Source organism: Pholcus phalangioides, unplaced genomic scaffold (assembly GCF_987345545.1).
Source record: "Pholcus phalangioides strain wild (caught in Gottingen) unplaced genomic scaffold, Ppha-v1.0 ptg000024l_1, whole genome shotgun sequence".
Lineage (NCBI taxonomy): Eukaryota > Metazoa > Arthropoda > Arachnida > Araneae > Pholcidae > Pholcus > Pholcus phalangioides.
Window position 1 is genome coordinate 4,054,964 of NW_028301616.1, and position 14,517 is coordinate 4,069,480.

At 36.9% G+C, this 14,517-nt stretch overlaps 1 protein-coding gene across 2 annotated transcripts; it reads left to right on the forward strand.

Annotated features, from left to right (window-relative positions):
• Window positions 1-5,004: 5,004 nt before the first annotated feature.
• RpL36 (ribosomal protein L36) lies at window positions 5,005-14,377 on the forward strand. Of its 2 annotated transcripts, none has more exons than XM_089250706.1 (4): window positions 5,005-5,083; window positions 6,643-6,740; window positions 11,136-11,270; window positions 14,222-14,377. In XM_089250706.1, the coding sequence occupies exons 2-4, from the start codon at window positions 6,645-6,647 to the stop codon at window positions 14,321-14,323; spliced, it is 333 nt and encodes a 110-aa protein (XP_089106832.1). In that variant the 5' UTR covers window positions 5,005-5,083; window positions 6,643-6,644; the 3' UTR covers window positions 14,324-14,377. The 2 variants fall into 2 exon arrangements, with proteins under 2 accessions (XP_089106832.1, XP_089106833.1); XM_089250707.1 differs by lacking the exon at window positions 5,005-5,083 and adding an exon at window positions 5,238-5,262.
• Window positions 14,378-14,517: the final 140 nt, after the last annotated feature.

Genomic DNA, 14,517 nt, shown 5'->3' on the forward strand with positions numbered 1-14,517 from the left:
AATGATTCTCCAAAATAGAATTAGTGAAGTATTTTATCTGCGATTAAAAAGCAACGTAATATGATAATACCACAATTTTTAAACAATAAAATCAGTTAAATTTGCAACTTTGCTTCAAAATTTTAACAAGCTGTATTATTTCTTGTGTATATTGATGTCAGTATTCCTACTTAGGTAGGGAATCATAGAAGACGCGAGAGTTCGGTACTTTTTTTTTTTTACAATTATAACGGAAATGCATATAAATCTGAATTGGAACTGTTTCTAAGGCCGGTATTACACTATAAAAGTTAGATAAAATCCCTTTTATAAAACTTAAAAAATCCAACCAAGGAAGCTCATATGTTACATTCGAGCAAATGCAACCGATAATCTTATTCGTTGAATTTTTCAAGTTTTAACAAGCGTTTGATACTAATGTTATTTTACTATATTAAAATATGAACTGTTAAAGTTTAGCAGCAAACTTGTTAATTTCAATTTTTATATTATATCTCAAAAAATACTTATCAACATCATACCATATTGTTTTTTTTTATGCGCACATTATTCTTCACAAATTCTATTTTGAAGGATCACTAACACTTGTGATTTTATTTGGTATGTGGCAGAAGGGGATCTCGGTCAAGTGATGTTTCTCAATATAATGTGTGTGTACTGTACTATATAGTTATTTTCTAAACGGCATATTTTGACTGATAAAATTTTCTTTTTACCCGTTTGTTGGTTATGAAACACATAATTTTTCACGTAAAAGTAATAAGTTTAGAAAATATAGACATTTAGAGTCTGTGAATGACTAAGAATGATAGTACTTCCGTGTACCAGGGCAGGCTCGTGAAGCCCCTCACGACCCTATGGAAATCACACAAGCATGGCCCCCACATCCTGTAGCGGGGCCCCTAGGCTGGGATCTTTTGCGGGCCCCTTCTGTAGTTAATTTGTAGCGTGAAAAGTAAAAAAATTGTGATAACCGTCCCGGGCCCCAGGGCTAGAGCCCTGTCAGCCCCTCCTATGTGGGGGCCATGCACACAAGCCATTAATTTGATTCTTTAAATGGATTTAATACCAACTTATTACATTGAATTTCTTCTCTTTTTTATGGATAGAGAGCTTTCTATTCTTCTTCCCTCTTTGGCCGCTTTCCGTCGTGTCCATATGAGAAACCCTTTGGAAGTATAAATACTAGAGAATAGAGAAAGGGGGAATGGTTAGCGCAGGTTATTATGCGCTCGTTTTGGCAGAGCTAAAAATGTGCCGCGGAGACTGATGTGCTGCCATCTACTTTTTTTAAATCTGCTAGCTTTTAAATCTGTTGTATCTTCTAAATTAGAATATATTTGAATAAAAAATATACATATTTTATAACTTTATCGTAGAAATTTATACAAATTTCAAATTAGAGTATAACATTCGGTCATCTTTTCAGTCAGACTTTTTTTTGTAGGGTCCCGTTTTTGTGAAAATTTTCATTATTTTTGTGAAAAATAAGTAATTTTGCGGGAAGTGAAGTAATCCAGTTAATCTACACAAAAGAAATGCAATTTCAAATTTATGGCTTCATTAACTTTTATTTTCATATTAAATTTTGTTTTAAAATTTAACAGCCTTTTTTCACAAACTTCACGAAATTTCACAAGCACTTTTATTAGTGAAATTTTGTTGTTCGTAAAATTTTGTTTATTTTTGCAGGTCCGGAATTTTGAAAAGGGTCCGTTTTTTTTATTCGGAACTTTGTGAAGGATCCCGAAAACGCGCCCAAATTTTGGTTGGATGCAGACGAATTTGAAAAAATGTATGAATTTTCACAATTTGAAAAAAACCATTGCCGAGGGCAACTGCTAAACGTAAATTGTGATTTTCAATGTTGTTTAAGATATCGATTAAGCTCACTGCGCAAACTATTTACGTGAATGTTGCGTTGAGATATAGCATTATTATTTTTATACTGCATAGATATGCAGATAATGTGAAAAATAATGTGATAAACGAAAATAAATGTTTTCATTGAAGTATGAAATACTTCACTAATTGTAAATAGTTCATGTACTCAGGGCCGGAACTAGAGGGGGGGGGGGCAGAGAGGGCGATTGCCCCGTATGGAAAAATTTAGGAGGTGGCAAGTTTAGGGGGAAACAAAGAACACCATTACATAAAATTGTCGAATTTTATATTGGTGGGGCAGCAAAATCATGTTTGACCAGGGTGGCAAAAATTTTATTTACGGCCCTGCATATACTTGACGACTACTACTACTAAACCACTCATGCACCTCATCCATATTCCTATGCAGAACTTCTAACGAATTGGTACACGTTGGAATGTGTGTGTATGTGTTGTGAACCTGACGTGAAATTTGTTTCTGTGTAATGCTTGTCATGTGTAGTGCTGCCATCTGCCGCAAATTTTTCTCACTATGACTGAAGTGTAATGACTAAGTAATTTTATCGTGGTAGGCCTGTTGCTCTCTGTGGCGAGACTTTCTAACGGGGAGATCAACTCGCATTCGCGCCTTGAAGTTGGGAACCGCAGAAAACCAACTTAAGCCGACCACCACTGTGGCGACGGTGGGGTTCGAAATCCTCGCGACGCGAGTCCCTCACTATGACCACTCGACCACCATAGCGGTTGCATGTACTTAACTACATTTCATACACCGACAGGTGTATTTTTGGAAATCTGCGCCCCCCTCCTCAAAATATCCGGCCAGGAGCCGCCACTGCCGTGTACACGGAGTTTCTGCTACGCAAAAAAAATTACCCATATTGTATGAGATAGTGTGATATTTTTTTTCATTCCGCAAAGATATCGAAATTATATGCGCAGAAAAAAACAACAGGTCTGTACAGCTGAAATTAAAGAGAATATGCCAACTATCTGGAAAAGTAAAAGGATCCTTTTTCCACCAAAATAAAAAAATGTATTCTGCTCAGCAGGCCTTTTTTTCCTCATTTTAAAGTTCTCGTGGTTGAACGATATTCGGATAATCGATGCTCTATTGTAGTATATCGATATCAGGGAGAAAAAATCACGGGGGAAGAAGGAATGGAAAGGGGAAAAAAACAACTTCGGGAAAAGAGTTATTATGAATCTTTGCGATGGTGACCAGAGGTAAAAAAATATCAAAGGGGAGCTAGAATTAATTTTTTCCATTCGCGTTAGAGTCAAGATACCTAGTGTTTCGTCCTTAAAAAGGGTTAAAAGTGACTATATATTGGTTATATTTTCCAACTTTGCATTGCCTTGTGCGAGGGGGGAAGATGTGCCCGATAGTCAGGGCCCCAACTAAAGGGAGAGCAAGGGGTTTCTGGTGCCCCGGATGCCGGACCAGAGGCGCAAATTTCACACTTTTAGCATCTCCATCATTACAAGGGATGCCAAGCTGCATGCTTAACCCCGCTGACCAAACATCAATAGTTTCGGCACTGCTTATAATGCTCTCACAGTGTACGCCACACTCATTAGCCCCGTTTATGTGGGAAATAGAATATCTGGGAAGTTACTCATGACAGGGATCTTCGCAACAACCAGTTTACATGGCGTTTAGTTTATGCCGGTTATAACCCCTTTATATACGTATATGAAGGCGTTTAATGCCGGTATCTCCGCCCCCCCCCCTTCCAGAAGTGGACACTGGGTTGAACGGAACTCAAGGTGACTGACGAAGGAGCTAACAGTAGTTTCCGCGGCACAAAGGATTGTGGGAGAGGAGGTCCGAGTCGCCCGTTATTATTTCGCTGCAAAAATAGGACTCTTTTGACGGATCTCCGTTCCTTTTTTGCCCCGTGAGAAAAACAAGTTGCTATGTAGGTAATAATTGCCGCCGCTTTGGTGGTCGAGTGGCCATAGTGACGGACTTGCGTCGCGAGCTCCCGGGTTCGAACCCCATCGTCGCCACAGTGGTCGGCTGCAGTCCCATCTTCAAGGCGCGAACGCGAGCCAATCTCCCCTTTAAAAAGTTTCGTCAAAGAGAGCAGCAGACCTACAAACAGTATAAATGCAATTCAATGATAACGCATTACTCACTTCAATCTTTAATTAAGCATTAATCACTTCATCCTTCACTTCTGAAATATAGGTAGCAGCACCGAAAAATCAAACCACACTACATACGCTCCAGACTGTTAGGTACACACACACAGTTACACCTCCGGCAAAACTCACTATGTAGTAAATCGCCCATAGATGGTGATAGACCTGAGTTGGGCTCGGTTTGAAAGAAAGAAAGGTAATAATCACCAAAAAAAGTAACCCCCTCCCCCACCAATCTTACGCATGTAAACGGGGCTATATGTGGTAAAACATAGAGACTGAGGCTATTTGAGCCCTCCCTAAATAAATTTTGTATGTAGGCTAAGCCCCCCCCCCTCCCACCAATAATTTCTGAAAAAAAATGCAATGCACCTTCTTTTCCCCAAACACTAACTCTGGCCATATCGCTATATTGTAATTTACTGCCATTAATGAAATGGGTTGGAAATGAAGGTGCTGTCTATGACACCTGGTCTGTCTAAGGTCTATCAAGCTCGTTAGGGAAGATGTCTTACCTAAATCCTCCCTGGGGTTTGAACCTGGGACAGTGACAGCATCCTACCACCCCGCCACTCGGGCCTTAGAATACTATATGAGCTAGAGTCTCGTATAGATGGAATGACGTTCAACTTTCAACATCCCCTAATGTTCTTTTCATGTCGGTGCCTCTGGCGACACTCGCTAAGGGCAGCTCTTCGCGCTGGTTTATTTGCTCCGGGTGGGGAAAGTGAGGAATCTTATCATTACAACCTCATTTGACAAGTTTTTAATTTTTTCAATAGATGTCAGTCTCACCACTACTGTTTAGTCGTAACAAGAACAAAGTTTTGAAAGAAGAAAAATTCCTCTTAATAAATAAATAATTATTCTATCTTTTAATATTTCAGTAAGAGATGCAAAACTTATGAAAAATATTTGAGTGAACGAAAAAATATTAAAACCTCAGAAATATGTAATCTCCCCCACCCCAAATCACGTAATCTGAAGTCAAGACCGTCCGAGTGTTCCCAGGTCTCGCCGTGTACAATCCATCTTGTTTATATCGCTATAAGTGAGTTTCAATCTTTAATAATCCATTTCATATCGCAATTAATGTCGATAACGTTGTTATAAACTCATTCATTGTATTATAATCTATGTATAGTCTTTTGTTTGTAGGCCGAGATTTATTAGAATAATTCATAATCGAATCGGTAATTAAGCTTGAAACTTCTATCTCGACCCTAGAAGGTAATCAAATACGATTGGTAATTTTCCGGTTTTATTTTTGACAACTTCGACATTTTATCACAATTAGCAACTCGCGGGGCTCCAATTTGTTTATAATTATATGCTAATATTGTGATCGAATCTCGATGACAGGTGTCTGAATGCAGGAGCTCACCAGTGGCGAATTTAAGCCCAGGGCAAAAAATTTTAGGAATGAGTGTTCAATAAAGTATAATGGGTGTGGGGTGATGACGATAGTCAATAAGTGACCTTAACCCTAGAATACTAACTACGTCTCAGACTTAAAGTATAGGTAGTAAAGTATAGTTAACGTGCGGTTTTTAATCAACCAAGAGCATGTTTTTTAGGGTGTTTAAGCATGTTGGTGAGCCAATGGAAAGAGTAATTTAGGGTATGTGAGAATTTGAATGATCAAAAAGAAGGACCAGGTCAGTCAGTGACCAGAAGACTGACCAAGAAAGTTTTGAAATACGTAAAGACATGACTGACAGATGTATTTACAGGGAGTGAGGCTAAGTAGGCTATAATCTAGGGCAGAAAATTGAAGACAATCAATTAAGATTATATTGCGGGGGGAACCAAAGCTATGAATCTCTCTCTGCATGTACCGGGAGGGGGCCTTCGTGTGTCGGGAGAAGGATTTCTGATTCACGAGTTTTCAAATTTGTACACAAGCTCTGTGCATTGCGTATTCCCGGGGTAAGGGGCTTATTATGCTGTAGAGATGTTTTTTCTAATAACGAAATGTATGATCCTTTAGTTCACATTTGTGTGTTAAGGTTCTTTAACCCTAGAGTAGTACTTATACATCCAATTGTCGGCCATATTCACCAACAAAGTTGTAACTGTAATCGCAGGTTAAAAAATCAAAACGGATTGATTAAATTCAGGATTTTAACCAATCCATGTAGATCTCTAATCTTTTATCTTGTGATTGCAGTTAAACTCTATCAGCCGTAAGAAACATAGTTTGTATAGGTATCATTATTGACGTAGATTTTTTTTTTTTTAAATATCATTCTAGGGTTAGAAACCCCCTCATAGGTTATGTGACGAATAATTGTGTACTGTTATAAAGCTATAAATAAACTCAGAGTTGTATAAATATACTCAAGCTGAGAAAAATTAATTTGTACTATTGGTTTCATTCGGAAATGGTACTGCATTCAAAAATAAGTTGTAGTTATTATGGTATTATGGAGTATAATGATAATTCATCAGTACTGATTTTGTAGTGATATAAATAAATAACCGCTTAAACTTTTCTCTGAATTTCATACCAATTGGAAGTATTCTAACTTGTTGAATTGTGAGGCTTTTTTTAGTCAAGTCTGTAAGAAGTAAATTTTCTGAATTACTGTTTTGATGTATTTTATCTAGGCATGGGTGCTTACAAAGGACCGATATCTGTTGGGTTAAATAAAGGTCATAAATTGACTAAGAATGAAACAAAGAAGAGGCCGGCTCGAAGGAAAGGAGTAAGTGTTACAAAAATGAATCATTGTGTTATATAAAAGCAGGTGTTTTTTATAAAGGGTGTCCACATAATTAACAGACCCTATTTCAAAGTAGCTTACGCGTGAAACCAAACATCAGAAAAGTGTGAAATTTTGTAGAGGACTTCATGAAGTGATGGGTATTTGTTTCTCAGGGAGAAAAAATTAGTTGCACATGTCGCTACCAGAGAGAATTTTATTAAGAAATGACACATTTAGACTAACGTTAACGATTTAAAAAATTGTTACTGCAACAAAACATGTACCAAGTGATGGCCAACATTTTCAGATACTACGTGAGATCGCAAGATGGCATGTTCATAGCTGCCAAGTCTCCCGAATTTTTCGGGAATCTCCCGAATTTTAGCTTCATCGCTCGACCTCCCGAAAAGTTCTTAAATCTCCCGAATTTTTACGAAAATTACAAAAAATCCCTAATTGTCCCTAAAAAATTCCTACTTCATTAAAAAAAAATCCCCGCTTATGAAAACAATCCCTAAGGAATTTCTTGTGGGGCATGAAGCCTCGTTTTTCCCCCTTTCGAAATGACGTCACACGTCGTAAATGGGGAAATTCCCTTTTTAAGGAAGTTTTACAAACCCTCTGATGGTAACAAGAAAGTTGTTTGTCTTTTCGTGCAGGGAAATGGCTTAGCAGCCGATAGTCCTGGATAATAATTCAAGATTATAGTGACGCGCATATGGTGAAAATTTCTTTTGTTGAAATTACATACGTGCGATATAACAAAACATGAATACTGATAAGCAAAAACATATTTAATCAATTTTAAAGACACTTATTCCGATGAATTTCCTTTCATCAAACGTTCCAGAAGAGGGCCGACTTTTCCTTTTTTTACAAGTTGTGTTACGGACATAAACATCGGTCATGGAAAGACTGCCATCATCATCCATGTGAGATGAAACAAAAAACATCAAGCAAGTGTCACAAAAAGTCACGTGTTCTTCAAAAATTGACGGTTTTTCCTTCATCTTCCGATGATTTTGGGGTCATTCGCGCAGGATGTTTGTTCGCAGCGTTTCTGAATGAACACAATATTTATTTTTACATCATTGAAGTTTTGGCCTCCAATTTCACTTGTTTTTCGCGTAGGAATTTTATTCCCAAGGGGTTTAACTTCCATGTGTGTAAACTCCCTATTTTAATTTGACTTCAGTTTTTGAGTAGGGATTTTATTCCCTACGTTTTAACTTTTATGTTTGGAAAATCCCTATTTTATTTGAAAAAATCCCTATTGTATTTATTAGGGAGTGGTTTTAGCATAAAATACGGGTTTGCGTGAAAATCTCCCGAATTTTCATTTTCAAAAGTTGGCAGCTATGCATGTTCCACAGCTGACCAAAGTGTGTGCAGGGAAATATTCAGCACGTGAAGTGCTGGGAATTCATTTCAGGGGGGTGGGTTAGTTGTACCTGTCACCACCAGATGGCGTTTCACTCTGAATGCCTGTAGTAGACGTAAGTTTATTTGATGTCACGCAGCAGCTGTTATAAAACCTAGAAACATTTGCAGAGATCTTGTTTCTCTATGTGTTTGCTGCACGCAATGATAAGTTTACATGATCGCGCTTTCTGTTCAAATTGTTTTACCAAAACATCAATTCTGCAATAACTGCTCTATGGAAATATTTGACTTGGAAGGGGATTCGAAAAGGACCAATAATTGTTAAAAACATTTGGAGTATGATAACGAAATTTGAAACCACAAGATCGTTGGCTGGGCTGTTCATTCTGGAAGAGAAAGATATTGACGCAGTACAGAAGGTTTCACTGGGAAAACAATTCAAATAGATGAGATGTTCCTTATGATGAGGAAATACGAATGAGACTGTATCGCTGGCTGCATGACAACCATTGTTTTCGGGATATTTTCGAAACAGGGACTTTTTTTCTGATGTATCTGGGAAAAATTAATGAGTTTTGTGTCTGTATGTTAAAGAATATTGCCATCCCACTACTAGCATTGTGTGTGTGGATTCAGCAGCGTAATACAAAAGTGTTGAAAAAGTTGTTTCTTAATGCACAATAGAAAAGAACTAACCAGAAGAAGGTAATTTGCTTTTGCCAAGGACTGAACCAACACCATTAATGACCTGGAAAATCAAAACTTTTTTATTCAAAATAATTTGCTTCATAGATTCATGGCCATCTATTTCTATAGAAGACTAAAATTCAGCGGGACTGGAAAAAAAACACTGGGATAGAACATTTGATGCTGTGCAAAATAGAGGCTCCTGTTTCTAAAATAGAATATAGCGATATTAAGGACATTTATATGATGATCCGAATGATGTATCTGTTTTAGTTATTTTTTGTACATATTTTGCATTATTTTATTTTTCTGTATTTTTACTGTTCGTTTATCTGCATTTTTCAATTTTTTTGTATATTTTTTCATATTTTTTAAACCGCATATTTCATAAATAGATGTTTTTATATAATTTTTACTTGCTTTTTTTTTCTGCATCAATTATCATATTTCCATCATTTCATTTCATGAAATTGCATTTTCTGCAGATTGTATGTATTGTGTCAGAGCTTCACCACAGAATGGCAAGAAAAAAAGTTGCCACATTGGCGATAATGAGAAAATTAACCCTTGCGCTATTCTTCTGCATCATTGTGTAGTCTATTTTTCCGTATAATTGCATAGATTTACCGTTTCTACAGCATCTACAGTTAGAAGGGCCGAAGAAAAATTATTGACTTCTGTATGAAGATGTGGCCTGATAGCTGACAATTATGTAAAAAAAAACAGGCTCGTGCGTGACATACCGGACAACATTTCCATTTTGTCGGTCATCTTAAAAGTTTTTAATGTTCAGATATGGGCATGATGATATGCACTCACCTTAATAAAGAAAGTGGCTTAGCTCGTAAAGTGACGGAAATCGGCAACAGCATAACAAGTAAAACTTGATGCAACTGCACACCTTCCTTATAGAGAGGGGAAAGCCGTGTCAGTTACGACACAACTGGTCTTCCAACTAATCCCAAACTTTGTTTTTAGGTGATATCATACAAAAATGAAGCAAACAACATCTAACGCCATAGTCATTGTCATCAGGACCAACTCATGACTTCGCACAGTAACAGTAACAATCTGGTTGTTGGGATCAACTCCATTATCAATGGAGTGTTAGCTGAAAACAGGAATAAGAAACAAAACACTGTAAAAGTAGAGACGTCTGCAGCCACCCACACCTCAATGAAATTACAACTAAATAACACATTTCCTTACACACTGATTTTGAAAGTTACATACTTGTGGATGAAGCGAACAATGAATGCTTGGATTGCTGCAAATGCCAAAATAATACAGTGACTGGGCAGTTGAGTTTCTGTTGTGAAGTTTGTGTGGAAGCATTGGTGAATAAAAACATTCTGTATGGCTCTTGCGTCATAATAGATATTGACCAAAGTAAGTTCTCAAAAATGAAATACTAGAGCTGTAAATGTTTGAAAGGGCAATCGGGGTTTTCAGTTGGGTGGAGAAAGGGAGTGACCACTTGAACAAATGCTTTGTTGAAGTGGTGCTGAATCAAGGCAAAAACCGCTCTATTGAATGTGCTGAAAAAATATGTACTGTAAAACTGTGATTAACCATCTGTTTCTGGGATCCATCATTGTCTAAAAAATAAGGAAAAAAAGAAAGTCCCAGGTTTTAAGGTGCAAAAAGATAAGATCACTGCTACAGTCTGTGCAAATGCCATCAGCATTCATAGATTACCTCTGCTTGTAATTGTTAAATCCAAAAAACCATGTGCTTTCAAAAATTTAAACATGAATGCATTGCCTGTGAACTATTATGCCCAAATTTTCAGAATGGTTCCATAGCGTTTTTGTGCCTGAAGTTAGAGCTTCTATGGGCGAAAAGCAGTTGCCGCAAGAAGTACTGCTATTAATGAACAATGAGACCCGACAGCCCCCCCCCCCTTTTGTGAACTCAAAAGTGACGGCGGCAAAATAACATGCCTCTTTCTCCCAGCAAATACAACTCCATTTATCCAACCCATAGACCAAGGCATAATTGAAAGTATGAAGCCACGTTACAAAAAAGCTTTTATAAAAAGTGTGCTTTCATCTGATGATGACATGACTGTCAAAGAATTTTGGAAGAGATACAATCATAAAGGATGCTATTTTCAATGTCACCACTGCCTAGGCTGACCTAATGCCGTTTTCTGCATTTCTCGCATATTTTCATTTATTATCACATATTACTGCATATTTGATTCATGTAATAAATTGAGTGTGTTCTTTGGTTGTAAAAGCATGATTGCTTGATGCAAATTTTTGGTTTCGATCTTGTTATATAGAATTTATCATCAGCTTCTGTATTTTTCCCCCATAAAAGGTTATCACGAAGCATACAAGATTTATCAGGGACATTGTCCGTGAGGTCACAGGTTTCGCACCTTTTGAAAAGAGAGCGATGGAGTTGTTGAGGATCTCCAAAGATAAGAGGGCTCTTAAGTTCTGCAAGAAGAGGGTAAGTCTCATTTATCATAACATAGGTGCCAATGCTTCAGATTTCTCGTATATTTATAGAAAAAATCCTTAAAAATTCTCAGATTAGCGTTTCGCATGAATGAAAAAAATCCAAAAAAGAAAATCCCTCAGTTGTAATTATAGGTTCGAGTTCCCCCTGAGAAATATGGCAAATTTAATTTTGGGTATCTAATTGCCAATTAACCCTAAATTTGCTAAAAAAAAATGGTGCTAAGCAAAGCATTAATGTAAATCATCGTGGATTTCTAAAATGTATCCTGCCATAAAGAAAAATGTTTATATAAAGTGACTAATGTGTGAGAAAAATGTTGACATTCATAGTCGTAATTATGTTATACATACTTACCTAGTCGCCTTGATAGGTTTGATAAATTAGTTGCTTTTACTGGAAATTATGCATAATACCCATCTGTCGTGGGTAAATTTGATAAATACTTGAAATTTATCACTTTTATCTGTGATTTTGCATAATACCCTGGTATATTTGGTCAATTTGATAAATATGAAAAAAAAACTGGACGCGTAGTTTGTGTGTGATATAGTCGGGCCCCGATATAGTGATAAAAAAAACTAAGATCCAAAACACTGATATAATGATGCAATAAATGTATGATTTATCGTGTCTACCGATGATGCCATGCCATAGCTGCCAAGTCTCCCGAATTTTTCGGGAATCTCCCGAATTTTATCTTCATCGCTCGATCTCCCGAAATGTTCTTAAATCTCCCGAATTTTTACGAAAATCACAAAAATCCCTAATTGTCCCTAAAAATTCCCTACTTCATTAAAAAAAATCCCCGCTTATGAAAACAATCCCTAAGGAATTTCTTGTGGGCATGAAGCCTCTTTTTTTTCCCTTTCGAAATGACATCACACGTCGTAAATGGGGAAATTCCCTTTTTAAGGAAGTTTTACAAACCCTCTGATGGTAACAAGAAAGTTGTTTGCCTTATCGTGCAGGGAAATGGCTTAGCAGCCAATAGTCCTGGATAATAATTGAAGATTATGGTGATGCACATGTGGTCAAAATTTCTTTTGTTGAAGTTACGTACGTGCGATATAACAAAGCATGAATAATGATAAGCAAAAACATATTTAATCAATTTTAAAGATACTTATTCCGATGAATTTCCTTTCATCAAACGTTCCAGAAGAGGGCTGACTTTTCCTTTTTGTACAAGTTGTGTTACGGACATAAACATCGGTCATGGAAAGACTGCCATCATCAGTCGTGAAGTGAAAAAAAACCATCAAGCAAGTGTCACAAAAAGTCAGTGTTCTTGAAAATTTGACGGTGTTTTCCTTCATCTTCCGATGATTTTGGGGTCATTCGCGCAGAATGTTTGTCCACAGCGTTTGATTGAACACAATATTTATTTTTACATCATTGAAGTTTTGACCTCCAATTCCACTTGTTTTTTGCGTAGGAATTTTATTCCCAAGGGTTTAACTTCCATGTGTGTAAAATCCCTATTTTAATTTGACTTCAGTTTTTGAGTAGGGATTTTATTCCCTACGCTTTAACTTTTATGTTTGGAAAATCCCTATTTTATTTGGAAAAATCCCTATTGTATTTATTAGGGAGTGGTTTTAGCATAAAATACGGGTGTGCGTGAAAATCTCCCGAATTTTCATTTTCAAAAGTTGGCAGCTATGCCATGCTTGCATAATTGCTTGTAAAAGTGATAATGTTTTAGTACTTATTAAATTTTCCAACTACACTTGTGGGTACTGTGCATAATCGCCAGTGAAAGTGATAAAGTTAGGAAAGTTTATCAAACTTACCAAAATGCTCAGTGATTATGCAAAATAACCAAACCAACTCTTTGTCACATATACCATGACACTAACATGATTTGCACAATATAGTGTAGATTTGCACATTAATTTTTACCCATGAATTCAGTGAAAAATAAAAATTCAAGAGGCTTCATTGAAAATGTGGGACAGCTAGAATTGCGGGAAATGTCACGTTTTCTTTGGCTGCAAAATATTTTATGTGTCAAACTGAAATGACAATTTGATTTTGCACTTCGCCAATCTTTTAACGCTTGTAGCTTGCCATTAAATCCAGATATTCTCATGTAAATGATGTCACTTTATATGATTTTTCTGTTAATTCTAAATGTGTGATTAGTTTGCATGTTGGCTTTTCAGCAACATTGTGAATTTGTTTTTGTTTCTGTAAGACTTGACACATTTCCCTTTCATAATCCACCTTAACTTGAAAATGGTTAGAGATAGGAAAGGGTTGCTATGGTGTTTTGTTCCATTCAGGCTTTTCTATATCCCTTCCCCCCCCCCTCTTTCATTTGACAGATTAGTCGCCATTCACCCTGTATAACGATAAAGGTTTGTGATAGTGAAATTATTATATAATTTCACATTTTATGCATAGCTGCCAACTCTGATTTTCTACTCCCAAAAAGGTCTCTGGTACAGGGGTTCTCAAACTGTGCTGCGGCACCCCTGATAATGGTTTTTTTTAAGAGATTCTTTTTGTTGAATTGCTCCGGTTAGCCGTGGATTAGCGTTTATTAAGGGAAAGTTGTGCTACGGGGGAAAAAGTTTGTGAACCCCTTGCTCTAGTATTATTACTGCAATTGTAAAACCCCTACCTTCAAGGGTGAGAATAATTTCCCCGTATCTCCCAAATGACCACACAAGATTTTTATTCTCTATGTTTTTGCCATTGGGTGATGTCTCGTATTTAGGGTTCCAATTTCCTGGATTTTTCTTGATGAAATATAATTAGTCTACATTTAAAGCATTCTGTTGAGTACGTAAATTTAATCCAGTTTGACCTGCACTCTGGGTACTTCAGGGAGAGCACAGTAATGTTTGCAAGCGGCAGGTTGAAGATGACTGGTTTACATGATGAAACATTTGTTCTTAACTATGTGGTAATTTCTCTTGTTTTTTCTTCTCCAGCTTGGAACTCACATCAGGGCCAAGAGGAAGCGTGATGAGCTATCAAACGTTCTAGCAGCACAGAGGAAAGCCGCTGCTCACAAAGAGAAGGAAGGCAAATAAGATTGTATGTGTGCTGAGTATTGTAATAATAAAAAAAGAAAGTTTTCTCAACTATTTAATGTGTCCCTGGTTCTTAAATGTGTAGATAATATTTAATTATAGGAAGGTTTTCAACAGCTGATTGATGCGAAGGTGAATTCAATGAAAGAAAAATTCAATTGTCCTTGCGGGGAATCGATCCCACGTCTTCTCAC

Bases quoted from the DNA above. Each gene is read 5' to 3' on its own strand.
- RpL36 (XM_089250706.1), top strand. From the start codon at position 6,645: ATGGGTGCTTACAAAGGACCGATATCTGTTGGGTTAAATAAAGGTCAT. The intron at 6,741-11,135 runs GTAAGTGTTACA...CCCCCATAAAAG, and splicing joins GGCCGGCTCGAAGGAAAGGA to GTTATCACGAAGCATACAAG. The intron at 11,271-14,221 runs GTAAGTCTCATT...TTTCTTCTCCAG, and splicing joins TTAAGTTCTGCAAGAAGAGG to CTTGGAACTCACATCAGGGC.